The sequence below is a fragment of the Muscardinus avellanarius genome (genome assembly GCF_963383645.1).
Source record: "Muscardinus avellanarius genome assembly, chromosome: 3".
Lineage (NCBI taxonomy): Eukaryota > Metazoa > Chordata > Mammalia > Rodentia > Gliridae > Muscardinus > Muscardinus avellanarius.
Window position 1 is genome coordinate 29,470,979 of NC_137788.1, and position 27,775 is coordinate 29,498,753.

General features: G+C 44.1%; 1 protein-coding gene across 1 annotated transcript in view; it reads left to right on the top strand.

Annotated features, from left to right (window-relative positions):
- Nucleotides 1-9,310: 9,310 nt before the first annotated feature.
- Nucleotides 9,311-27,775, top strand: part of LOC308261369 (protein argonaute-4) — a gene marked incomplete at its 3' end in the record, with an annotated part of 52,333 nt that continues 33,868 nt past the window's right edge. Inside the window, exons 1-3 of the mRNA XM_080693245.1 lie at nucleotides 9,311-9,419; nucleotides 19,295-19,460; nucleotides 25,540-25,660. Coding sequence (XP_080549371.1) covers nucleotides 9,401-9,419; nucleotides 19,295-19,460; nucleotides 25,540-25,660 — 306 coding nt within the window. The 5' untranslated portion in view covers nucleotides 9,311-9,400. The remainder of the gene's footprint in view (nucleotides 9,420-19,294; nucleotides 19,461-25,539; nucleotides 25,661-27,775) is intronic.

The following is a 27,775-nucleotide window of genomic DNA, read 5'->3' on the forward strand; positions in this document are numbered from 1 at the left end:
GGAGGATCGCTCAGGTTCGAAGCCAGCCTCGCTGGCTTAAGAGACCCTGTTTCCAAATAAAAATATAAAAATAGGTCTAGGAGTGTAGCCCGGACGTAGAAGGGCTTCCAGGAACCCCAGTATCACCAAAAAAAAAAAAAAAAAAAAAAAAGTTTAACTCAAATACCATCATGATCCCCTGGGTGCCACCACATCCTGCTTACCACCCTAACAATCTAGAAGCAACAATTCCTTCTTAGGGACTGCATCCCTGTCCCTAAACTTCACCCCTGAGCACAAACCCACCCCTCTTATCAATAGCCAATACAGGGTCAACATAAATAATGTATGCCAGCTGGGCATGGTGGTGCACGCTTGTAATCCCGGCATTCGGGAGTCTGATACAGGAGGATCTGGATTCGTGGACAGCCTCAGCTACTTAGTGAGGCCCCTTGCATCTCAGTGAGACCCTGTTTCAAATTAAAGAATTAAAAATTGAGCAGGGGGTGTAGCTCAGAGGTCAAATGCCCCTGGGTTCCATCCCCAGACCTGCAAAAATAAATAAATAAATAAATAATAAAAAATAGGGCTGAGGGTGTAGCTCTGAGATAGAATGCCCCTGGAGTCCATCCTTAGTGCCACACACACAAAAAAAAAATTAATGATGTATGCCTTTATTCCCCCCCCAAAAATGCTGCCGGCTCATTAATATTATGGGGGAGGGTATAAGGGGGAGAAGGGTAGAGTATGCAGGGAAATACACCAAGTGATGTGTGCATGTGTTTATGGATAACTTTGAATCTCCTTATGATGTGGACTTAGAATACACCATAAACTACCAATAACCCAGAATATATAAAGAACTCCCACAATTTGAAACTGAGAAATTGTCCAATTTTTAAAAAATTTTTTTGGTTTTTTTTTTTTGCCCAATTTTTAAAAGGCCAGAATATTTGAATAGACAAATGGCCATAAAGCACATAAACAGAGGTTCAACATCACCAGTTATTAGAGAAATGCAGACCCAAACCACAGTGAGATACCACTTCACACCCACAAGGATGACTTCTTTAAAAAACTCTAAAAATATCAAGAGTTGGTACGAATGTGGAGAAATTAGAACCTTCATATTTTGCCGGTAGAAATGTAAAATGGTGTAGCCATTGAGTAAAAAAGTTTGTCAGTTCCTCAAAAGCTAAACATAGGATTATCATATAACCTAGAGATTTTGCTCCGATGTATATACTCAAAAAATTAAAAATTTATGCCTACACAAAACTCATAAACAAATGTTCACAACAGTGTTATTATATTAAAACTGAACAACTCAAATGTTTATCAACTGATGAATGGATAAATAGAATGTGGTGTATTCATACAATGGAATATTAGTCAGCTATAAAAAGCAATAAAGTACTGATACATTCTCCAATAAAGATGAATCTTGGACACTGGGCATAGTGGGGCATGTTTGTAATCCCAGTTCTTAGGAGGCTGAGACAGGAGGATCACAGGTTCATGGCCAGCTTCGGCAACTTAGTGAGGCCCTCTGCAACTTAGTGAGACCCTGTTTCAAAATAAAAGAATCAAAGCCGGGCGTGGTGGTGCACACTTGTAATCCCCGCGCTTGGGAGGCTGAGACAGGAGGATCGTGCAGGTTCGAAGCCAGCCTCAGCTGGCTTAAGAGACCCTGTTTCCAAATAAAATATAAAAAAATAGGTCTAGGAGTGTAGTCTGGAGGTAGAAGGTCCCTGGGTTCCATCCCCAGTACCACCAGAAAATAAAATAAAAAATATAAATAAATAAATAAAATAGGGCGGGGCGTTGTGGCGCACGCTTGTAATCCCTGCCCTTGGGAGGCAGAGACAGGAGGATCGCACAGGTTCAAAGCCAGCCGTGCTGGCTTAAGAGACCCTGTTTCCAAATAAAAATATAAAAATAGGTCTGGCAGTGTAGCCCGAAGGTAGAAGGGTTTCCAGGAACCCCAGTACCACCAAAATAAATAAATAAATAAATAAATAAATAAATAAATAAAATAGGGCTGGAGGTATAGCTCAAAGGTGGAATACCCCTGGATTCAATTCCCAGTACCATCAAAATAATAATAATAGTAATATTGGAAACATTGTGCTAAGTGAAAAAGATCAGATACAAAAGGCCACATATATTTTTATTCTATTTACATAAAACGTCTCAAATAGGCACATCCATAGAGGCAGTGTTATTCAAGGCTTGGGAAGATGAGATAGTGGGGAATGACTGCTAATGAATACAGGTTTCTTTGGGGAGTGATGAGAATGTTCTAGAATTTAACAATAGTGAGGGTTGCACCTTGTGAATACACACTAAAAGTCACTAAATTGTAAACTCTGAGATGATGCTTTTTTGTGTGTGTGGTACTGGGGTTCCTGGAAGCCCTTCTACCTCCGGGCTACACTCCCAGACCTATTTTTACATTTTTATTTGGAAACAGGGTCTCTTAAGCCAGCGCGCGGGGCTGGCTTCCAACCTGCACGATCCCCCTGTCTCCGCCTCCCAAGCGCGGGGATTACAAGCGTGCGCCACCACGTGCGGCAGAGATGATGCATTTTGAGCTGGGCATGGTAGCACACACTGGAAACCCCAGTACTAGGAGTCTGAGACAAGAGGATCAGGGTTTGAGGACAGCCTCAGCAATGTAAAGAGCTCTCAGCAAGACCCTGTTTCAAAACAAAAAATAAAAAGGGCTGAGAGTACAGCTAAGAGGTAGAATGTCCCTTGGCTCTACCCCCAGAATCCCCCACACATATGCACAAGGTACATGCTATGATGTATCTCAATAAAAATGCAAATGAGCAAGGCTGCCAGTAGAACAGAAACAGGTAGGCAGTAACTCCATTTAGATGTCAGATGGTGGTCCTCAGTGAGTTGGTCTAGTGTTCAGAGGACACCTGTCCCATGGAACCAGGATGGCTCCACTTTAGCTTCCACTTAAGTTGTTTGTTTGTTTGTTTGCGGTACTGGGGATGGAACCCAGGGGCATTCTACCTCCGAGCTACACCCTCAGCCTATTTTTTATTCTTTATTTTGAAACGGTCTCACTGAGTTGCAAAGGGCCTCACTAAGTAGTAGCCGAGGCTGTCCTCGAACCACAATCCTTCTGTCTCAGCCTCCCAAATGCTGAGATTACAAGCGCCACCACGCCTGGCTATTTTTTGTTGTTTGAATAAGGGATTCCCAGGGTAAGAAGAGTGAAAACCCCTGGCCCAATTGGTCATCCTCAAAGAAGCTCCTCCTTCACATGTATGTGCCAGACTTTGAGATGGAGCCTGCCTCTGGCACAGTGTCCTGGCACAGCCTGGTCCCAAGAGAGTGCTCACACATTCAAGAAGTTCAGTTTCATTCATAAACTTCTGTTCTACATGTGGCTCTGTACTGGGGATTGAACCCAGAGGCATTCTGCCTCCGAGCTACATACCCAGCCCTATTTTTTAGTTTATTTATTTATTTATTTATTTATTTATTTATTTATTTATTTTGGTTCTGAGGATGTAACCTAGGGGCTTTTCTACCTCCGGGCTATATTCCCAGACCATTTTATACTTTACTTGGAAACACGGTCTCACTAAGTTGCTGAGAGCCTCACTAAGTAGCTGAGGCTGGCTTCGAACTTGTGTGATCCTCCTGTCTCAGCCTCCCAAGAGCTGGGATTACAAGAATGCACCATCACGCCTGGCTAGTCTTTTATTTTTTTATTTTTTTTATTTTTGGCAGTACTGGGGTACCTGGAAGCCCTTCTACCTCTGGGCTACACTCCCAGACCTATTTTTACATTTTTATTTGGAAGCAGGATCTCCCAAGCCAGCGCACGTGGTTGGCTTCGAACCTGCGCGATCCTCCTGTCTCTGCCTCCCAAGCGCGGGGATTACAAGTGTGCGCCACCACGCCTGGCTAGTCTTTTTATTTTTTGAAATAGGGTCACACTGAGTTGTGAAGGGCCTCATTAAGTAGCTGAGGCTGTCTGTGAACTGCGATCCTCTGGTCTCAGCCTCCCAAATGCTGGGTTTACATGTGTGTGCCAACACGCCCAGCTCCCTCAGCCCAATTTTATTTTTTATTTTGAAGCAAGGTCTCACTAAGTTGCAGAGGGTCTCACTAAGTAGCTGAGGCTGGCTTCAAACCTGTGATCCTCCTGTCTCAGCCTCCCAAGTACTGGGATTGCAAGCCTGGACCACCATACGCAGCTGTAATTTTTTCTTTTGAAATAAGGTCTTGCTAGGTTGCTGAGTGTCTTGGTACATTGTTAATGCTGTCTGATCCTCCTTTCTCAGCCTCTGAAGAACTGGGATTTCAGGCATGTGCCACTATACCTAATACATTCATAAACTTTGGCCAAGAATGTTCTTGTAGCCTGTTCTTGTGCCTAGAACTCACAGGCAGAAGAATGAGTCAAGTCTGTTCTCAGGTGGATCAGGCACAGGATGTGTAAACATGCCCAGTCCCTGTGGCTCTGCTCTCTGCTTCTGCACTGAGTGGAGATCTTGAGCTCAGGGTCTCTCAAGGGACAGCAAGACAGCAGCAGGGAAGCAGAGAGATTCTGCAGTGTGGCTTTTAGCTAGGGGAAGGATGAGAAGGAGGAAGAACTAGTAACCACTGGGCCTTTGCTTACTCTGTGTCAGACACATAAGGGCATGGGAGCATAGAATTTAACTTAAGGTATCCTTGTGCAGGGGAGGGACAAAGCCCCAGATACTTAGATCTAATGAGTTGTAGGACTAAGATTTGAATCCAGGACCATCTGATTCAAAAGACTGCTCTAGAGAGGCTGCCACTTCCCCCAGAGGTTTTCACCTGGACCCCACCCCTGGGCCAATGCTAGCTTCTGCTTTTTTATTTCTTTTCTTTTCTTTGCTTTTTTTTTTTTTTTTTCACTACTGGGGATAAAACCCAGGGGCATTTTACCTCTGAGCTACACTCTGAGCTCTATTTTGTATTCTTTATTTTGAAACAGGGTCTCCCTGAGTTGCAAAGGGCCTCACTAAGTATTAGCTGAGGCTGTCCTTGAACCTCGGTCCTCCTGTCTCAGCCTCCCAAATGCTGGGATTACAAGCCACACCTGGTTTAGCTTCTGCTATTTACATATTCTCTTGCTCGTGCATTCATTCCATAAATCTTCCCCAAGAGGCATTTGGTGTCTGGCAGGTTGTTAGGTTAAAGAGACATAAACACGATTATCTGAATAAAGCCCGAGCCTTGTCCTCAGCATTTAGAGGACAGTGGGAGCTGGGGCCCAGTTGACCGAGGCCTGAGAGCAGGAGCTGAGGCTGTGACACCATCAAAAGGGGCCTGGGTTGGTTTGGCCAGGAGGTAAGTGGCTCTAATAGGAAAATAATGGTTCACAGTTTGGATCAATGGAGCAAATATACGGCTTGTTCCTACCCATCCCCTGCCACATTCTGGAGCCTGGGAGGTACTGAGTGTGGGCAGCCCCCATCAGAGAGCGCTGAAAGGGAAGTGGTATTCTGGGCATGGCTTTGCACAGCCACAGCAGGAAGTGGAGGGAGGGCACCGCTGAACACACTAAGGTTTAGGGGCGTTTATCATTACCGAACGGTGGTCTGGGAGAACTCAGCAGGAAGGGTTTCTGGGAAAAGGGCAACATGTGCCTGTGTGGGAGTGAGTTTGGGAACGGGAATGGAGATGATTAGATTGGTAAAGAATGACAGGCACAGGTCTGAGGTATTTGGGGCAGTGATACTGTCATCCCAACTGGAATTATGGGGTAAATACTGCAAATTTCATGCTCTGATTTCTTTCTTATTCTCTCTCTCTCTCTCTCTTTCTTTCTTTTCTTTTTTCTTTTTTCTGTGTGTTTTGCTGTGGATTGTATCCAGGGGCATTCTACCTCTGAGCTACACCCCCAGCCCTTAAAAAAGAATTTTATGCCAGGCATGGTGGCACACGCTCGTAATCCCAGCATTTGGGAAACTGAGACGGGAGGATCACAGTTCACCGACAGCCTCAGCTACTACTTCATGAGGCTCTTTGCAACTCAGTGAGACCCTGTTCAAAATAAAGAATAAAAAATAGGGCTGGGGATGTAGCTTGGAGGTAGAATGCCCCTGAGTTCCATCCCTAGTACCACAAAAAAAAATTTTTTTTGTTTGGAAACAAGGTCTCACTAAGTGGCCTCCAACCTGCAATCCTCCTGTCTCACCCTCCCAAGTACTGGAATTATAGGTATGAACTGCCGTGCCTGGTAGTAACGCTATTTTTATATTTTATTTTTTAATTTTATTATTATTATTATTTATTATTTATTATTATTGCTGGTACTAGAGATGGATCCCTTCTACCTCTGGGCTACACTCCCAGACCTATTTTATATTTTATTTGGAAACAGGGTCTCTTAAGCCAGCGAGGCTGGCTTCGAACCTGTGTGATCCTCCTGTTTCCACCTCCCAAGCAAGGGGATTACAAGCGTGCACCACCACGCCCGGCAAGGTACACACTTTTAATCTCAATATTTGGGAGGCTGAGACAGGAAGATCATAGGTTCGCTGCCCAGCTTCAAATATTTAGCTGTTTCAAAATAATAAAAATTATGCCTGGCATGGTGGTGCATACTTGGAATCCCAGCATTTGGGAAGCTGAGGCAGGAGGATTGCGGTTCAAGGACAGCCTCAGCTACTTAGTGAGGCCCTTTGCAACTCAGTGAGACCCTGTTTCAAATTAAAGAATAAAAAATAGGGCTTAAGGTGTAGCTCGGAGGTAGAATGCCCCTGGGTTCCATCCCCAGCACCGCAAAATAATAATAATAATAATAATAATAATAATAATAATAATAATAGGACTGGGCGTGGTGGCACACAGCACAGTTGTAATCCCAGTACTTTGGAGGCTGAGACAGAAGGATCACAGGTTCAAAGCCAGCCTGAGCAGCTTAGTGAGGCTATTGGCAATTTAGTGAGACCCTGTTTCCAAATAAAATATAAAATAGGTCTAGAGGTGTAGCTCAGAGGTAGAATACCCTTAGCTTCCATCGGTAGTACCACACATTCACACAACCCCCTCCAAAACAAACAAACAAACAAACAAACAAAAATAGAGGCATTTTACTTTCAAGCTATACCCCCAACCTGATCTGTTTGTGGTACTGGGGATAGAACCCAGGGGCATTCTACCTGTGAGTTACACCCCCCAGCCCTATTTTAAATTCTTTATTTTGAAACAGGATCTTATTAAATTGTGAAGAGCCTCGCTAAGTACCTGAGGCTGACTTCAAACCTGTGATCCTCCTGTGTCAGTCTCCCAAATGCTGGGATTACAAGCAGGCGCCACCATGCCCGGCTAGCCCAATTTTTAAAAATATCTTATTTGGAAACAGAATCTCTGTAGGTTGCTCGATAAGTTGCCAAAGGTAACTTTGAACCTGTGTTCTACCTGTCTTGGCTTCCCAAGTACTGGGATTACAAGAATGAGTCACCATGACTTTTTTATTTTTTAACTTAGGGGCATTCTACTTCTGAGCTACATACACCCCCAGCCCTATTTTATTTTGAAACAGGGTTTTGTTAAATTACTGAGGCTGGCTGAGAACATGCAATCCTCCTATCTCAGCCTCTCAAATAGTGGGATTATAGATATGCACCACTGCACCGGATTTCACTTTTTTTTTAGTTATTTCATTAAAAAAATTATCTGGCTCTATAGCTGTAACATGGCAGATGCTCAAATGAATATCTCACTCGACATGGAGTGGGGTACATTGTGCCTTCCAACAATTCAATATGTTGGTGTCCTAACACTAGTGCCTCAGAAGGTGACTGTATTTGGAGGTAGGATCTTTGAAGGGTAATATGAAGTCATTAAGGTGAGCCTTAATTCAATAAGACTGGTATCCTTAAAAAGAAAGAGGAAGCCGGGCGTGGTGGCGCACGCTTGTAATCCCCGTGCTTGGGAGTCGGAGACAGGAGGATCGCGCAGGTTCGAAGCCAGCCTCAGCACTTAGACTCTCAGCAAAATTAGTGAGACCCTATTTCCAAATAAAGTATAAAATAGGTCTGGGAATATAGCCAGGAAGGTAGAAAAGCTCCTGGGTTCCACCCCTAGTACCACCAAAAAAAAAAAAAAAAAGAGGAAACCGGGCGTGGTGGCACACGCTTGTAATCCCCGAGCTTGGGAGGCGGAGACAGGAGGATCGCGCAGGTTCAAAGCCAGCCTTGCTGGTTTAAGAGACCCTGTTTCCAAATAAAAATATAAAATAGGTCTGGGAGTGTAGCCCGGAGGTAGAAGGGCTTCCAGGAACCCCAGTACCACCAAAAAGAAAGAAAGAAAGAGAGAGAGAGAGAGAAAGAAAATTTGGACAGACAATAGAGAGAGAAGACCGTGTGAAAACACAGAGGGGACAGCCATCTACAAGTGAAGGAGAGAAATCTCAGAAGAAAGAGACCCTGCTAACACCTTGCTCTTCAACTTGCAGCCTCCAGAGCTGGGAGAGAATAAACCTCTTTCCCTGGAGCCAGCGTCTCTGGTCCTTTGCTACAAATACAATTTATCTTTTTGTCCTAGCAAACAAACACAATTTATCTTTTTCAACTGGTGAGCAGGGCCTCCTCGTTCTGCGGCTAGAAACTGCTTTTTGGCCTGGTGAGGCCCGAATTGAGCGTGCTGACTGCCCAGGCTACCTGGGAGAGGGCTGCCCTCTTGGCCGCTAAGGTGCCTGTCACGGGGCCAGGGAGAGAAAGTCTGCCTTCCCTGCACAGGGAAGGGCGGAGGGATGCGAGCTGTTCAATGAAGGAATGAAGGAGGGCCGCTGCCTCGGCGGTGGCCCTCGCACTCCGCCCGAGCGAACCCCAAAAGGCACGAGATGGGTGGGAGGAGAAAGGCGAGGTGCCTGGTGGGGCCATCTCAGGACACTTTCCACCCGCACAAGTGCGGAGCCACGTCTGTGGGTCGAGGGGCCGGAGCCCCGCTCCTTCCCGGGTCCTTCTGTCTCCGGACGCCCAGCGGGCGCGGGTACCCGGTCCCCAAAGCCGCGGCTCCGGCCCTCGGCCTTCGGAGCGCGCGTGCCCGCCAGGCCCCGGGCGCGCGCGCGCTCCCCCCCGTCGGGCCGCCGGACCGCGCCCGGGGCCGCGCACGCCCCTCCGCCGCCGGGCCCGGGCGCGCGCCTCCCTGCCGGCCCGCGGGCGCGCGCCTGGCTCCGCTCCTCCCGCTCCGCTGGCGGCGGCGGCGGCGGCGGGGATTGTTTTTGTTGTCGCGGAGGCCGGAAGAGCCGCGGAGCCGGCCCTGCCCCGGCCCGGCCCGGCCGCCGCCGCCCGCCCGCGCCTCCGCGGCGCCCCCCCGCGCCAATATTCCGGAGATCAAGCGTTACGCGGCGGCGGCGGCGGGGCCCGGAGCGGGAGGCGCCGGGGACCAGGGCGAGGCGGCCCCCGCCGCCGCCATGGAGGCGCTGGGACCCGGTGAGAGCGCGCTCGGCGGCGGGCGGGCCGGGGGCGGCGCCCGGGCCGGTGGGGGCTCGGGCCGCGCCGGGTGCAGGGCGGCTGCTGCAGGGCTGCGGCCGGGCCGGGCCTCGGGAGGGACCGTGGGTGCTGGTGCAGCCAGGGCCTGGGCCAGACCTGGAGGGGCCGCTCCTCTGCTGTCACCCGGGGTGTTCTTGGTTTGGGACCGCACCCCTGTTTTTCTTTCCACTGGCAGACGGCCCAGAACCCTCAGATGAAGAAAGACAACTTCCCCAAAATAGTTTTCAAGGCGCCTGAAGGCCAAGGGGCAAAATGTCCAGCGCTGAAGTTTGGCCTGTGTCGGTCAGGGTGGTCCCAGACTGGTCGGGGCCAGCCCTCGAGTGACGTGGGGAGCTCCCGGGCAGTCTACCCCAGCCCTCCAGTGACGAGGGAGCTCCCGGGCAGTCTACCCCAGCACAGGCATCCTTGGCCCGAGCTGGTTTCACTGGGTTGAGAGTGGTCCTGAGCATCCCAGAAAAGAGAAAGTGCTTTGGGAAGTGGAGTCCCCGGGGTGAGGGATGGCCTCTGGTTATCTCCTTTGCTCGGTCTAAACTAGAAGAACCGTTGCAGGTTACCAGGAACGCCCTGCAATCGCAACCTTGCGCTCCCACCTTGAACCCCAACAGGTTTCTAAGGCCTTGGCTAAGTAGGGCAGGGTTTAGTGCCCTGGTGGAATTAATTTTAATATTCAAACCTTATCTACATAATGGACTTAGTTATAGAGTTTTTCTTTTCAATACATAGAAAATTAGGCTTACCATTTGAGTTCACAAACTCTGCAGCTTTGTTTAATTATAACTTGTTTGCATAGACGAATGATTAAACTCCCACCTAATTTACTGCATAAATTAAAAATTTTTTAGAGGCTTCGTATCAAATTTCATATGCCTTTTAAAAATAAATTGGTTTGTCACATTCGTATGGTTTGATAAACCTCAGTGTGAATATAATGCAAAGTTACTTCAGATCCGGCTCCCAGCTGAGGGCACGATCAGGACCCGAGGAACTTAACAGACCTCTGTTCAAACCCAATCTTGCAATTTAATAGTCGCATGACCCTGGGCCTGTTACTTCATTCCTTTGAACTTCCATTTCCTCATCTATAAAATGCAGGCAGGAATAATTGTGCGCTGGATGACTGTTGTGAGAATGACGTCCGCGAGCAGTCCTACTGTAGAGACTAAGGTATCAGGGATGCTCAACAAATGTTTCTTCCCTCCCTCCCTCGAGCAGCTCATAATCGAAGCAGCTGTTGCTTCGTGATTGATGTGGAGAGCGATGATGTAACTGTGTGAACAAGCTGAGTTTCATGGAAAGGTTCACCCCGGTGGTGTTGGCACTGCCTGGGGACTGACACTGTATCTCTTGCTCTCTCTCTTTCCCTCTTTCTTCCTTTGGCTTGATTTTAGGTTTTGCAGGTCTTGGGACTTATCAGCTCACGCAGGATCGTTCAGATTGTGGACATTTAATTCTCATTAACCACCTTTCTAAAGCACTGATGAGTAAGCCAGGATGTCACCTAGCCCCTCCCTGTTGAGCGTCGTATTTTCCTGTTTGCTGTCTAGCAAACTTCTTTTTTTGGTGTTGCAGCTAATAACAAGAAGCGGCTTGTTGAGCGTGCAGGGAAATCAAAGGGACGTGGTAGTCTCGTAGGAGGCATCTGGCCTGTTTTAGAACCTAGGGAAGCATCACCTCTCCGGCAGAGTGTGCCTAGGCCTCACGCTTTGTGCTGCTCTCCCCTGACCCATCGCTGAAGCCTTCTTAGACTTGCGCAGTCTCCTCCCACCACCCAGGTTTGGTTTCCAACAGTAATTCAGAATTAACTAGATGACAATTTATTTTGATTATAGTGATTATAACTTTTACTTTTGTAGTGCTTTTGGAAAGTACTTCCATAACTACTAGTTCATTCAATCCTTTAGAAGGTAGGTAAGAGCCGGGCGTGGTGGCGCACGCTTATAATCCCAGCATTTGGGACGCTAAGACCCGAGGATCGCGGTTCACCGACAGCCTCAGCTACTTAGTGAGGCCCTCTGCAACTAAGTGAGACCCGGTTTCAAAATAAAGAATAAAAAAATAGGGCAGGGGCTGTAGCTCGGAGGTCGAATGCCCTGGGTTCCATCCCCAGACCCGCAAAAAAAAAAAAAAAAAAGGTAGGTATCCCTCTCTCTGACTTTTTTTTTTTTTTTTTTTTGAGCGGGGAATGGGGAGTGTACTAGGAATGGAATTCAGAAGTGCTCTACCACTGAACTATACCCCCAGCAGTGTGCGTGCATGTGTGTGCATGTGATGTGTGTGTGTGTGTGCGTGTGTGTGTGTGTGTGTGTGTGTGGTTACTGGGGCTTTGAGCCCAGGGGCATTCTACCTCTGAATTCTATACCCCAGTCTTATTTTATTTTTATTTTGGAACAAGGTCTTACTAGGTTGATGAGAATCTCACTGCTTGCTGAGGCGGTTCTCAGACCTGGGCTCCTCTTATCACAGTCTCCTAAGTACTGAGGTTATAAGCATGCACCACCCCACCTGGCCAGCCCTTTTTATGTTTTATTTTGAGAAAGCGTCTTACTAAGTTGATGAAGCTTGCCAAGAACTTGAGATTCTCCTGCCTCAGCTTCCAAGTATTTGGGACTATAGGATGGGCCGTGGCACCCAGCTGTTTTCCTCCATTTTACAGATGAGAGAAGTGAGGATGTAGTAGTATAAATGACTTCATCAAGGTCTCAGAGCTGAGTGTTGAGATGACCAGAGTCTGGGACATTGGACTCTAAAATTTAATGCCCTCCTCCTCATTTAAGTCTGACTTTTTTTTTTTTTCTTTCTTTTTTTTTCGGGACTGGGGATGGAACCCAGGGGCATTCTACCTCTGAGCTACACTCCCAGCCCTATTTTTTTATTCTGTATTTTGAAACAGGGTCTCACTAAGTTGTAGAGGGCCTAAGTAGCCAAGCATGACTGTGAACCTTAGATCATCCCGTCTCATCCTCCCAAATACTGGGATTATAAGTGTGTACCACCACGCCCAGCTCTTACTGTTTTATTTTGTGTACATTGTTACACAGTCCTCTCTATAGCCTTATGAAATAGATGCTTTTGAGCCAGGTGTGGTAGCACACACCTGTAATCCCAGTACCTGGACGGCTGAGACAGGAGGATTGCAGGTTTGAAGACAGTCTCAGCAACTTAGTGAGACTTGTGTTTCAGAATAAAAATAATAAAATGGGTTGGGGGTGTAGCTTGGAGGTTGAATGCCTCTGAGTTCAGTCCCACATACTCCCCCCTACAGTCATGCACACACAAAAATTAGCACACACACCTACCTTATAGATGGAAAACCGAGGCACAAAGAAACCATAAAACTGGCCCATGGCTGCGCAGTTAGGAAGTGGTAAGTCCAGGACTGAAACCCAGGTTGTTTGCTTCCAGAGCCTGAGGCTTTCTTGCTTCATTGGTTGACACTTTGCCAAATTCAAAGTAATCATCTTTCTAAAATGAAAATGTTAGAATATAGTTTCTAAATCATCTAGGTTCACTCAATAAATGATCACTCAGCCAGGCATGATGGTACACGGCTGTAATACTAGTACTTGGGAAGTTGAGACAGGAGGATTGCAGGTTTGAAGATAGCCTCTACAACTTTTATTTTATTTATTTATTTATTTATTTATTTATTTATTTATTTATTTTGGTGGTACTGGGGTTCCTGGAAGCCCTTCTACCTCTGGGCTACACTCCCAGACCTATTTTATACTTTTTTATTTGGAAACAGGGTCTCCTAAGCCAGCGCGGCTGGCTTCGAACCTGCGTGATCCTCCTGTGTCCGCCTCCCAAGCGCGGGGATTACAAGCGTGCGCCACCACGCCCGGCATGAATAAAATTTAAAAAAATAAAAATAAGGCCAGGGTATAGCTCAGAGGTAGAACACTTCTGGGTTTAATCCCCAGTACAACAAACAAAACCAAGAAAACCTAATTAGATTTTTTTCTAAAATTATGTTAAAATGATTACTTAAATGTATCTTGGGGATGGGCATGGTGGCACATGCCTGTAATCTCAGTACTTGGGTGGCTGAGACAGAAGGTTCCCAGGTTCAATGACAGCCTCAGGAACTTAGACTCTTAGCAACCTAGCAAGACCTTGTTTGAGAATAAAAAATGAAATAAGGCTGGGGCTATAGTTCAGAGGTAGAATACTCCTGGGTTCAATTGGGATTGGGGAAAAAAAAAGTATCTCAAAAAAATGTAGAACTGACTTATCTATAAGATAGATTATTTATTTGTTTATTTATTTTTGTAGTACTGGGGATGGAACCCAGGGGCCTGCTACATCTGAACTATACCCCCAGACCTATTTTATTTTAATTTTGGTACTGAGGATTGAACCTAAGGACCTTCTACCTTCAAACTATACCACCAGCCCTATTTTAATTTTATTTTAAAACGGTCTGACTAGGTTGATGAGAGTTGTGATAAACTGGATGCCCTGGTTGCTGAAGTCCCTTTCATGAATGAATCTGGGTCCAAGATTACTTTTTTTTTTTGGGGGGGGGGTTCTGGGGATGGAACCCAGGGACATTCTACCTCCAAGCTATACCCCAAGCCCTATTTTTTATTCTTTAATTTGAAGTCGGGTCTCACTGAGTTGCCGAGGGTCTTGCTAAGTAGCTGAGGCTGGCCTCGAACCGCAATCTACCTGTCTCAGCCTCCCGAATGCTGGGATTACAAGTGTGCACCACAACACCCGGCTCAAGATTACTATTTTTTTTTTTTTTTTTTGTACTGGGGTTCCTGGAAGCCCTTCTACCTCTGGGCTACACTCCCAGACCTATTTTTATTTGGAAACAGGGTCTCCTAAGCCAGCGCACATGGCTGGCTTCGAACCTGCGCGATCCTCCTGTCTCTGCCTCCCAAGCACGGGGATTACAAGTGTGCGCCACCACGCCCGGCCTAAAATTACTATTTTTAATATTTAATATTTAGGGTTGACTGGGGAGAAGGTAGCTTTACAATTCTCCTTGCCTCGGGGCCGGATGTAGCTCAGTGGCAAAGTGCCTGCTTTGCAGGTATAGCGCTCTGGGTTCGATCCCCGGTTCCAAAAAAGACAAAAAAAAGAACCCCTTTAAAAAAAAATAAGCTAAGTACAATTCTCCTTGCCTCTTGCAGCCAGTATTATTATTATTATTATTATTTATTTTTTTTTTTTTTGGTGGTACTGGGGGTGGAACCCAGGGACTTTCTACCTCCCGACTATACTCCCAGACCTATTTATACTTTATTTGGAAACAGGGTCTCACTAAGTTGCAGAGAGCCTCACTAAGATCTAACCTATGAGATCCTCCTGTCTCAGCCTCCTAAGAACAGGAATTATAAGCATGTGCCACTACACCGGGCCTATTTTATTTTTATTTGGAAACAGGGTCTTGCTAAATTGTGGGGAGCCTCACTAAGTTGCTGAGGTTGACCTTGAACCTGTGATCCTCCTGTCTCAGCCTCCCAAGTACTAGGATTACAAGTGTGTAGGTAGCACCACACCTGGCTATCTATGTGACTGAATTGGGTTGAGTCAATATGCTTGTCACCTCTGGCATTATTATTTACTTCTTAACCTTGTTTATTTATATTTTGTTTTGTTTTTTGCAATACTGGGTATTGAACTCAGGGGCATTCTGCTTTGAGCTATTTCTTATTCTTTATTTTGAAACAAAGTCTCAATAACTTGCAGAGTGTCTCACTAAGTACCTGTGTTCCTCCTGTCTCAGCTTCCTAAATACTGGGATTACAATCCTGCACCACCACACCCGGCTTACCTTGTTTGTAATTGTCTTGTCACATCCAAATGGCGTCAAGATCCCCTTGTACACCAAAATCAGAACTACTCTATTATACTTTTGGGATGAGTTATGTGCTTTTGCCTTAGGAAAAATAACCGTCAATTCCTGAATATTGGAGATGACATTTCTGTTTAATTTCTATCTGGTATTATTGGTACTGTTCAATTCAGCATTCACTGGTTTCTTACAACATGCTGGGTGTTGAATTAGATGTTGAAGACATCATGAACTAGAAGTCCATCTCTTCTAAGAATTTACAGTCTAGTGGAGGAGAAAGGGTAATTTTACAAGTGGCTTTGTATACTTGGGCTAAGTGCTACCCCATACAGAGAGTCTTGGAAGGCAGAAGGTTGTCCCAATCTGGGATAGTCAGGAAACACTTCCCAAGGAGGTCACACCTGAAATGAGCTTTGAAGGACAAGTAGACTTTAGGAGAAGGATGAATAATGGATTTTTGTTGTTGTTGTTACTGAGGATTAAACACAGGGGCATGCTACCTCCAAGCTATACTCCCAATCTTATTTTCTTTATTTTTATTTGGCAACAGAGTCTCGCTAAGTTGCTGAGGGCCTTGCAAAATTGCTGAGGCTGTCCTTAAGCCTGCAATCCTCTTGTCTCAGTCTCCAAGTACTGGGATTACAGGCATGTGCTACCATGCCTGGCTGATTTAAAATTCTTTATTAGTATGAAGTGATCTGTCAACACAGCACAAATTACATTAAAATATTTGCCGTGGTTTTCCTAAGTGATGTTGGATCAGGGAAGCTTATTTTTTCACAGCTTTCTCTCCTTAGTGAATTGTCTTTGTTCTCAGTGAATTGCTGTTGCAGTAAGACTTGTAACTTTCCATTGTAACCACAGCCTGCTTTGTTCAACACCTATTCATTGCAGAAAAGATGTTTATTTTTTAGACCTGTGTCCACTTGATATTCTCATCAAAGGGAGTACAGGTTTTTCTTTCTTTCTTTTATTTTATTTTGTGGTACTGGGGATTGAACCCAGGGTCATTCTACCTCTGAGCTACATCCCAAACCCTATTTTTTATTTGTAGACAGCCTCACCCCTAGCCCTACATTTTATTTGCAGACAGCCTTAGCTACTTCTTAGTGAGGTCCTTTGCAACTGAGTGAGACCCTGTTTCAAAATAAAGAATAAAAATAGGGCTGGGGATGTAGCTTGGAGATAGAATGCCTCTGGGTTCCATCCCCGGTAAGTAACACACACACACACACACACACACACACACACACACACACACAGGAATAAAACTGGGCTGGAAATGTAATTCAAAGGTAGAATGCCTCGGGGTGGCTTGGTGGTGCACCCTTGTAATCCCCTCGCTTGGGAGGTGGAGACAGCAGGATCATGCTGGTTCAAAGCCTGCTGACTTAAGAGATCCTGTTTCCAAATAAAAAGCATAAAATAGGTCTGGGAGTGTGGCCTGGAGGTAGAAGGGCTTCCAGGAACCCCAGTACCACCAAAAAAAAAAAAAAAAAAAAGAAAAAGAAAGAAGAAAGAATGCCTCTGGGTTCAATCCCCAGTACCACACAGACAGACACACACAAATAAATATGTGCATAAATAATACATATAATAAATGCATATGTTATATGCATTGCACTTTTAAGAGGGGAGAGACAAGGCAAGTTTAATCTTTTCTTTTTGGTGTATACCTTGTGAGTCATCATTGGAATAGTTTGGAAAGACTACTATTCTGTCTAGACCAAGGTTTCTCAAACTGGGAACTACTGATATTTTGAATAGGATGTTTCATTGATGAGTGATGGATATAACATTTATTGATTCAATGCTGGAATTGACTTCAATTCCTGAAGTCTTGAGAAACAAAACCAATGGCCTAGACTGTATAAGTTCCTTCAGGGCAGGGCCTCTGTCTTCTTCCTGAGACTACAATGTGGATTTGGCACAAAAGAAATGAATCAATGTTTATCAAATAAACTAGACCTTATGATAAAGAAATCTCAATTGTGTCGATTCCAAAAAAACCAAATTATAGACTAGAAGGTATAACCCTATTGGTACTGTTTCAGTATCGAAATTAGTAACTAAATTGGTAAATATAGCTATTACTTCATCTTTTCCCAACCTGTAATTGTGCTGGTTAATTTGCAAGGGGTTAATGGATCATCTCCAACTCAGGGGGTGATGACCCCCAGAATTTAAACATGGCCTTATTTTGTTTTTAAATTTAGGTGTGTGAACCAGGCGTGGTGGCACACGCTTGTAATCCCAGCATTCGGGAGGCTGAGACTGGAGGATCGCAATTCGCAGACAGAGCGGCTACTTAGTGAGGCTCTCCGCAACTTAGTGAGACCCTGTTTCAAAATATAGAATAAAAAGTAGGGCAGGGGGTGTAGCTCAGAGGTCAAATGCCTCTGGGTTCCATCTCCAGACCTCCCCCCACAAAAAAATTTAGGGGTGTGTGTGTGTGTGTGTGTGTGTGTGTGTGTTAGTGGTGGTGCGGACCAAATGTAGGTCTGTCCACATGTGAGGTAAGTACACTGCCATGGAGCTACATCCCAGCCCTGGTTTTATTTCTATATCATTTATTTATTTTGTGGTACTAGGGGTTGAACCCATAGGTACTCTACGACTGAGCTATATCCCTAGCTCTTTTTATTATTATAATTAAGAAATTTTTGAGACAAGGTCTAAGTTGCCAGGGCTGGCCTTGAATTTGTGATCCTCCTGCCTCAGCTTCCTGAGCTGATGGGATGTTAGGGGTGCTCTAATGTGCCCATCTATTTTTATTTTTTATTTATTTTTGTGCAGTGCTGGAGATTGAATCCAGGCATTTATGCATGCTAAGCAAGCACTCTACCACTGAACCATATTCCCAGCCCCTGGTTTTGTTTTATTTATTTATTCATTCATACATATATACTGTGGAATTGAGCCAAGGGACATTCAACCTCTGAATTACATCTGCACCCCTCTTTTATTTGGAAACAGGTTCCACTAGGTTGCTGAAGGTCTTGCTAAGTTGCTAAGGCTGGCTGCAAACCTGCGGCCTCCCAAGTGCTGGGATTATAGGCATGCACTACCATGCTCATCCTAGTTTCTTTTTCTTTCTTTTTTTTTTTTTTTTACAGTATTAGTATTGAGGATGGAATCCGGGGCATTCTACCTCTAAGCTACACCCCCAACCCTATTATTTATTTATTTTTACTACGATAGGATCAGTCTTTATTGGTTGCAACAATAAACAGGAGAGAGAATATAACAACTTTTGCTTCTGGGGCAGATCCGCTGACTTGGTCTTAGCCCTCCAAAAGGCCCCAACCCTATTTTTTATTCTTTATTTTGAAACAGGGTCTCACTGAGTTGCAAAGGACCTCACTAAGTAGCTGAGGCTGTCCTGGAACCATGATCCTCCTGGTCAGTTTGTAATCTCAGCTGGGATTACAAGTGTGAACCACGATAATCGGCTCTGGTCGTGTGTGTGTGTGTGTGTGTGTGTGTGTGTGTGTGTGTGTGTCTGGGAATGGAACCCAGGGGCATTCGACCTTCGAGCTACACCCCCTGCCCTATTTTTCATTCTTTATTTTGAAACAGGGTCTCACTAAATTGCAGAGAGCCTCACTAAGCTCACTAAGTAGCTGAGGCTGTCCTCGAACCATAATCCTCATCTCTCAGCCTCCCAAATGCTGGGATTACAAGCGTGCGCCACCACATCTGGCTCTGGTTTTATAGCTATCAAGCTACTAATGATTATGAAAGGTTTCATACAATAGCCTGTGTCTGAGAGGAATTCATTACATCATTTGTCTAATTTTGATGTCTCTTATATTAGAAAAAATAGCAGCATGGCACCATGTTTAGAAATGTGAAGACCCTCAGGTGAACAGATGCCCCAAACTCTTTATATTAGAGCATAGTCGGTGATTAATAAAATCAATAATTACAACTATCATTATCATTATCGTCATGAAAGGAATATTCTCTTTCATGACAAAATAGCACAGCCAATGTGTTTGAATCTTTTTAGGGCCTCCAAACAGCCTCTTCCAGCCGCCTCGTCGTCCTGGCCTTGGAACTGTTGGAAAACCAATTCGACTGTTAGCCAACCATTTTCAGGTTCAGATCCCCAAAATAGATGTGTATCACTATGATGTGGATATTAAACCAGAAAAACGTCCTCGCAGAGTCAACAGGTAAGGATCAGAAAGATAGACTTCTGTATATATAAGTGCATAGGTACCATGTTGTTTTCTGAATTCTTTCAATATGCAGGCTTTAGTTTTAATCTAAGATGATAATTTTCTCTTGTGGTTAGTCTCCTTGGTTATTCTGGCAGAGTGATGGATATATCATTTATTGATCAAAAAATAAACATTAAACGAGAAGAAGATCATAAAATCATTGATCAAGGGTAGCAAAAATTAAAAAAAAAAAAAAGATGGAGAACTGGGCACAGTGGCACATGCCTGTAATCCCAGTACTTGGGAAGCTGAGACAGGAGGATCAGAAGTTTGAGGCCAGCTTTGGCAGCCTCATGTGACTGTTTCAAAAGAAAAAAGGCTAGGGATTTAGCTCAGTAGTAAAGTACCCATGAGTTCTATAGTTCTCTCCCAGTGAGAGAGAGAGAGAGAGAGAGAGAGAGAGAGAGAGAGAGAGAGAGAGAGAGAGAGAGAGAGAGAAAATGAATGATGATGACGACGACGATGATATTGTCTAAAGATTGAACTATCTGGAAATTCAAGTTTTATTAAGTATTGGTATTAGACATGAGAAATGTGTAAGTATAAAGGCAAAGGAATTATCTTGGAACACTGGAAAAAGTAACTACAGAGCTAAGATCTGTTTGTTTGTTTGTTTAGTGGGTCTGGGGATGGAACCCAGGGGGCATTCTACCTCTGAGCTATACTCCCTGCCCTATTTTTTATTGTTTTTTTGGGGGTGGTGGTGGTACTGGGGTTCCTGGAAACCCTTCTACCTCCGGGCTACACTCCCAGACCTATTTTTTAAACTTTTTTATTTGGAAACAGGGTCTCTTAAGCCAGCGTGGCTGGCTTTGAAACTGAACAATCCTCCCCCTCAGCCTCCCAAGTGTGAGAATTACAAGCGGATTGCAAGCATGCGCCACCATGCCCGACTATTTTTTATTCTTTATTTTGAGACAGGGTCTCACTAAGTTGTGGAGGGCCTCACTAAGTAGCTGAGGCTGTCTGCGAACCTCTATCCTCCGGTCTCAGCCCGAATGCTGGGATTACAAGCGTGAGCCACCACGCCCTGCTAGATCTGTTTATTTCTATCATTATCTAAGATGTGTTCTAAGGAAGTAATATAAGTTCTTCGGTTGGTATAGTAGGACTTTATCAGTTATGAAGCTATAATTTGTAACAAAAGTGAGTTATACCGACTTTCCTTTTCTCTATTTACATACATTAATTTTTGGGTGTGTGATACTCAGAATCGAACCCAGGGGCATTCTACCTCTGAGCTATGCCCTATTTTATTTTTTATCTTGAAACAGGGTTTCACTAAATTGCAGAGGGCCTTACTAAGTTGCTGAGGCTGGCTGCAAACCTGAGATCCTCCAGTCTCAGCCTTCCAAGTACTGGATGAAGCATGTGCCACCACACCAGGCTATTCCATACATTGATATTTACGCAGCAGTCTTTGATATTAAGTGCTTTTCTAAGAATGTTCTTGCTGTCAAGTGAAATAGTTTGTGCTGCTTGATTTCTTTCTCATTATAGATTAATAATTTAGTTTTCTGATACAGGTTAGTATCATATAAACACATATTCAGCTATGATATAACAGAGATTAATATTAGTAGAAGTGGTTATAATGGCTATGATAATGGCTAACTTTAATACATTCAACAAGCCAGGCATGGTGGTGCACACTTGTAATCCCTGTGCTTGGGAGGCGGAGACAGGAGGATCACACAGGTTCAGAGCCAGCCGGGCTGGCTTAAGAGACTCTGTTTCCAAATAAAAAAAAATATAAAAAATAGGTCTGGGAGTGTAGCCCAGAGGTAGAAGGGTTTCCAGGAACCCCAGTACCACCAAAAAAATAAAAATAAATAAATAAATAAATAAATAAACATTAAACAAATATTGTACTGAATGCTTACCATGTACCAGGTATTGTTCTGTGCTCTGGAAATACATCATGAACAAAAAAGGCAAGATTTCCTATTCTTGCATTTTAATGAAACTGTCATCTTCCAATAATTTGTTAAAATGATGAACTCAGCTGGGCATGGTGGCCCATGCTTGTAATCCCAGTACTTGAAAGGCTGAGACAGGAAGATGGCAGGTTCTTGGCCAGCCTCAGATAGTGAGGCCTTCTGCAACTTAGTAAGACCATGTTTCAAAATAAAGAATAAAAAAGCCAGGCGTGGTGGCATACGCTTGTAATCCTAGCATTCTGGAGGCTGAGACCGGAGGATCGCGGTTCGCAGACAGCCTCAGCTACCTAGTGAGGCTCTTTGCAACTCATGAGACCTGGTTTCAAAATAAAGAATAAAAAATAGGGCAAGGGGGTGTAGCTCAGAGGTCAAATGCCCCTGGGTTCCATTCCCAGATCCACAATAAATAAATAAGTAAATAAATAAATAAAAATAAATAAAGAATAAAAAATAGGGCTGGGGGTGTAGATCAGAGGTAAATCCCCAGTACCGCAAAAAAAAAAAATAATAATAATAATAAAAAAATGATGAACTCAAAGAGAAAGAGGAGAGGCACCTGATATATGTTCTCTAGGCCTTTTAGAAAATCTGGAACCAGGTGTGGTGGTGCATACTTGTAATCATAGTTCTTGGGCGGCTAAGAAAGGAGGAACACAGGTTCAAGGACAACCTTAGCTGCTGTTTTTTTTTAATCCTGAGGATTGAGCCCAGGGACATTCTTCTGAGCTCTACCCTGAGCTCAGTAAATTGAAGAGGGTATCACAAGTTTCTGAGGCTTGCTGTGAACCTGTTATATTTATCCTCCTATCTCAGCCTCTCAAGGACTGGGATTACAAGGAGCCAGCCACGCCCAGACAGCCTTAGCAACTTAATGACACCCTCAGCACCCTAGGGAGACCTTGTCTCAAAAAAATAAAATAAAATAAAATAGGGTTGGAGGAATAGCTCACAGGTAGAATGCCCCTGGGCTCAGGCTCCAGTACTAACAAACAAATAACAACAACAAAAAAAAACCCAACATGGAACTGGTCCTTTGTACACATATAGGAAAGGTAATACTATATATATTTCAAGGGAATGGGCTGTTCAAAAAGGAATGCCCACAAATGTTACCATGGTAAAACTGGAGGAGTCTACAGTGTTACCCAGCATGCTGCTGGCATCATTGTAAAGAAGCAAGTTAAGGGCAAGATTCTTGCCAAGAAAATGAATGTGCATATGAGCCTGTTAAATATGCTAAAAGCTGAAATAATTTCCTGAAATGTATGAAGGAAAGTGATCAGAAAAAGAAGAAAGCCAGCCCGGTGTGGTGGCACACACCTGTAATCCTAGTACTTGGGAGGCTGAGACAGGAGGATCGCAGAATTGGGACAGCCTCAGCAAGTAGTGAGACTCTTATCAGCCTAGCAAGACACTGTTTCAAAATTTAAAAAATAAAATAAAATAGGGCTAGGGGTAGAGCTCAGAGGTAGAATGCCTCAGGGCTCAATCCCCAAACCAGGGGAAGGAAAAGGAGTAAAAAGAAGGAAGAAGGAAGCCAAAGAAAGAGGTATGGGTACAACTGGAGCTCCAACTCATTTCACCAGGAAGCACACTGTGAGAACCAGCGGAGAAGAGCCTCAGCCGCTGACACCTGTGCCATGGAGTTTGTGGCACAATTGTTATGGGGAAAAAAAAAAGATTTCTAGATTGTAAAAAAAAAATACCCTTAAGGAGTTTATATTCTTTCTTTAATTTTTTACTTTACTGGGGACTGGACCCAGGAACGTTCTATCTCCAAACTATATCCCCAGCTCTTTGCATTTATTTATTTATTTTGCAGTACTGGAGGTGAAACGCAGGGACATTCTACCTCCAAGCTACACCCCCTGCCCTATTTTTTAATGTTTTATTATTTTTGAAACAGGGTCTCACTGAGTTGCAAAGGGCCTCACTAAGTAGCTGAGGCTGGCCGCGAACCACGATCCTCCTGTCTCAGCCTCCCGAATGCTGAGATTACAAGCGTGCGCCACCACGCTCAGCTTATTTATTTATATTTTTATTTAAAAACAGGTTCTGATGAAAGTTGTTGAAGATCTAGTTAAGTTTCTGAGGCTGTCTTCTACCCACAGTCCTCCTGCCTCAGCCTCCCAAGTGCTGAGATTACAGGTGTGCCTTGCCATGCCTGGCTTTTTAAATTAAGTTTTTAACTAATTAGTTAATTAATTAACTAACTTATTTTTATGATACTGGGAATTGAACCCAGAGGGGATTACAGGTGTGCGCCACCATGCCCAGCTACTTAACTTTGTTGTGTGTGTTTGAAGTACTGGGGATTGAACCTAGGGACATTCTACCTCTGAGCTATACCCTCAACTCTTTTTTATTTCTTTTTCTTTCTTTTCTTTTCTTTTTTCTTTCTTTTTTTTTTTTTTTTTTTTTTTGTGTGTGTGTGTGTGGTACTGGGGGTGGGTGGAACCCAGGGGCTTTTCTACCTCCAGGCTATATTCCCAGACCTATTCTGTATTTTATTTGGAAACAGAGTCTCACTAAGTTGCTGAGAGCCTCACTAAGTAGCTGAGGCTGGCTTCAAACCTGTGTGATCCTCCTGTCTCAGCCTCCCAAGCGCTGGGATTACAAGCGTGCACCACCACGCCCAGCATCTTATTCCTTATTTTGAAACAGGGTTTCACCAAGTTGTGGAGGGCCACACTAAGGAGCTGAGGCTGGCTGGGAACCTTTGATCCTCTTGTCTCAGCCTCCCAAGTACTGGGATTACAAGCACAGACCACCACCATGCCTGGCTAATTAACTTTTTTAATGGGGAATATTTGATACTACATTTTTCCACTGATATTTTTTCAGTCACATGATTTGGCTTAAGTATGACTTTCCTACAAATTTCTTTTGTCATAATAGTAATCGTTATCTAACATGATATATTTTGGCTAAAATCTAGTTCCCACACATGGAGCTTACTAACATTGGTAAAACAAAGCATCTAACTTTTCATTAATTCTGGCATTCAAAAATCTCACAGACCAGATCTGCCCATATCTTAAACTGTACATACTAGCTTCCTTGCCACCGTATTGATTGTAAAAATCTGCATGCAGCCAGGCATGGTGACGGACACTTGTAATCCCCGTGCTTGGGAGGCTGAGACAGGAGAATCACACAGGTTTGAAGCCAGCCTCAGCTACTTAGTGAGGCTCTCAGCAACTTAGTGAGACCCTGTTTGCAAATAAAGTATAAAAATAGTTCTGGGAGTATAGCTTGCAGGTAGAAAAGGCCCTGGGTTCTACCCCCAGTACCACCCCCCCCAAAAAAAAAAAAAAACCTCTGCATGTAGTATCATCTAGCATATAAGCAAGGACTCAAGTAAAGCTATTGATACTTGATTTAGAGAAAGGATTTCATTTTGAAAGAAACCGTATCAGTAATCTTTTCAGAATGAGAATATTTTACAACATTCCCCTGTCTTCTCTGCTCGGGAGCTCTTGGAATAAAACAAGACAGCACATAGAAAAATAAATGACGAGCATTAGACCAAGGGGTGGCTTGCTCATTTAGATGTCATGTTTCTTAGACATATTGATCGTGGTATTTCTGAATTCCAGTTTCTTTTCTACAATCAGTGCTCTTGGGCTGAGGATGTCTTTCAGTGGTAGAACACCTGCCCAGCATGTTTGAGGCCCAGAGTTTGATCCTGAGGACAGCAAAAACAAACCAGTACTGTGGAGTAAGAACATTGGTTTGATAACAAATTTGTCATTTGGTGATGAACATCCTTGCCAAAATTAGATTGCTTGGCCATCCTTATAAGGTTGTGTTTATCATAGGAGAGAACTCTGGAGAGAGTAGTTTGAGAGTATGCTCAGCATTTTAGGCTCTTTTTAATTCCCCTCTTGGGTTATCAGCCTGTGGTTACTTTTGTTCATATGTTGCTACCTTTCTTTAGTTAAGGGATTTTGTAGACTACTTGGATCAATTGTAACTTTGACTCTTACTTTTCCAAATGGTGCTGAACTGAATTTAGACAACTAAGGTATGGTGATTCTTCCCTGCTGTTCACCATTTCTCAAAGCTGTCACTGTCCCATTACTATTAAGGGAGGTAATAGATACGATGGTGCGCCACTTCAAGATGCAGATATTTGGTGATCGGCAGCCTGGCTACGATGGCAAAAGAAACATGTACACAGCACATCCACTGCCAATTGGACGAGATAGGGTGAGTATTAACGGCAAGAAATGCTTAGGGCAATTGATAGAATTAAACATGACAAAAAAAATTTTCCATTTTTTTTTTTTTTTGGTGGTACTGGGGGTGGAACCCAGGGGCCTTCTACCTCTGGGTTATACTCCCAGACCTATTTTATATTTTATTTGGAAACAGGGTCTCTTAAGCCAGCTGAGGCTGGCTTCGAACCTGTGTGATCCTCCTGTCTCAGCCTCCCAAGCCTGGGGATTACAAGTGTGTGCCACCACACCCAGCTAAAATATTTTCCTTTCTAATAGTGTTCTTAGAGGGTTGTATATGTGTTGGGGTGGGTACTGGGAATTAAACCCAGGAGTTTTCTGCCTCAGAGTTATACCCACAGCCCACCCATTCATTCTTTCTTTCTTTCTTTCTTTCTTTCTTTCTTTCTTTCTTTCTTTCTTTCTTCCTTTCTTCCTTTCTTTCTCTCTCTCTCTTTCTCTCTTTATTTATTTAATTTTATGTGGTACTGGGGATGGAACCCAGGGGCATTCTACCTTCTACTTATACCCCAGCTCTATTTTTTTACTCTTTATTTTGAAACAGGTCTTGTTGAGTTGCAAAGGCCTCAATAAGTAGCTGAGGCTGTTCTTGAACTGCAGTCCTTCTGTCTCAGCCTCCCAAATGCTGGGATTATAAGCATGTGCCACCACACCAGCTGTGTTTTTTATTTATTTGTATTTGTATTTATTTATTATTCTTTTTTCTTGTGGTACTAGGGATGAAACCCAGGGGGCATTCAACCTCTAAGCTACACCCCCAGCTCTATTTCTTATTCTTTATTTGGAAACAGGGTCTCACTGAGTTGCAAAGGACCTCACTAAGTAGCTGAGGCTGGCTGTGAACCATGATCTTCCTGTCTCAGCCTCCTGAATGCTGGGATTACAAGCATGCGCCACCACACCCAGCTGTGTTTTTTTTATTTATTTGTATTTGTATTTATTTATTATTATTTTTTCTTGTGGTACTAGAGATGGAACCCGGGCGGCATTCAACCTCTAAGCTACACCCCCAGCTCTATTTCTTATTCTTTATTTGGAAACAGGGTCTCACTCACTGAGTTTCAAAGGGCCTCACTAAATAGCTGAGGCTGTCCGTGAACCATGATCTTCCTGTCTCAGCCTCCTGAATGCTGGGATTACAAGCATGCGCCATCATACCCAGCTCTTGTGTTTTTTTAATTTTGAAATAGGATCTCATTAAGTTCCCCAGGCTGACCTCAAACCTGTGCTTCTCCTGTCTCAACCTCCAAGTACTGAGATTGCAAGTGTGTGCCATTGGGTCCCAAAGAGTTGTTTTTCATAGTGATAATAGGTTAGGTTTGCTTTTCTGTCCATATTCTATTATCTCTTGTTAACTAATAATAGAGACAAGATGGGCATTTAAATTTAGGTTGAAGACCTGGACGTGGTGGGAGTACTTGGGAGGTTGAGACAGGAGGATCACAGGTTCAAAGCCAGCCTCAGCAATTTACTGAGGCTCTCAGCAACTTAGTGAGACACTATTTCAAAATAAGATATAAAATAGTTCTAGGTGGGTAGCCAGGACGTAGAAGCCCCCAGGTTCCATCTCTAGTGCCACATAAAACAAAACAAAACAAAAGTTAGGTTGAAGCTGATGGTACATGCCTGTAATCCCTTCTGTATAAGAGGCTGGACAGGAGGATTGCAAAATGGAAGCCAGTCTGGGCAGTTTAATGAGACTTTGTCTCCAAAATAAAATAAAAGTGGCTTGGAGCTCGGCGCTGTGGTGCACATCTGTACTCTCAGTACTTGAGGGGCTGAGACAGGAGGACAGCAAGGTTGTTCAAGGCCAGTCCAAGCAATTTACCAGCACCCTTTTTCAAAATAAAAAGGGCTGGGGATGTAGCTTAGTGGTAGAGCAGCCCTGAGTTCATAGACTAGTTTTGCAAAAAAAACAAAGAAGAAGAAAAAAGGAAAAAAGCTTACAATGGAGCTCAAAGGTAGAATGCTCAATTCAATCCTCAATAGAGAGAGAGAGAGAGAGAGAGAGAGAGAGAGAGAGAGAGAGAGAGAGAGACAGAGGCAGAGAAAGAGAGAGAGAGAGAACTTAAGTTGATTATATCAT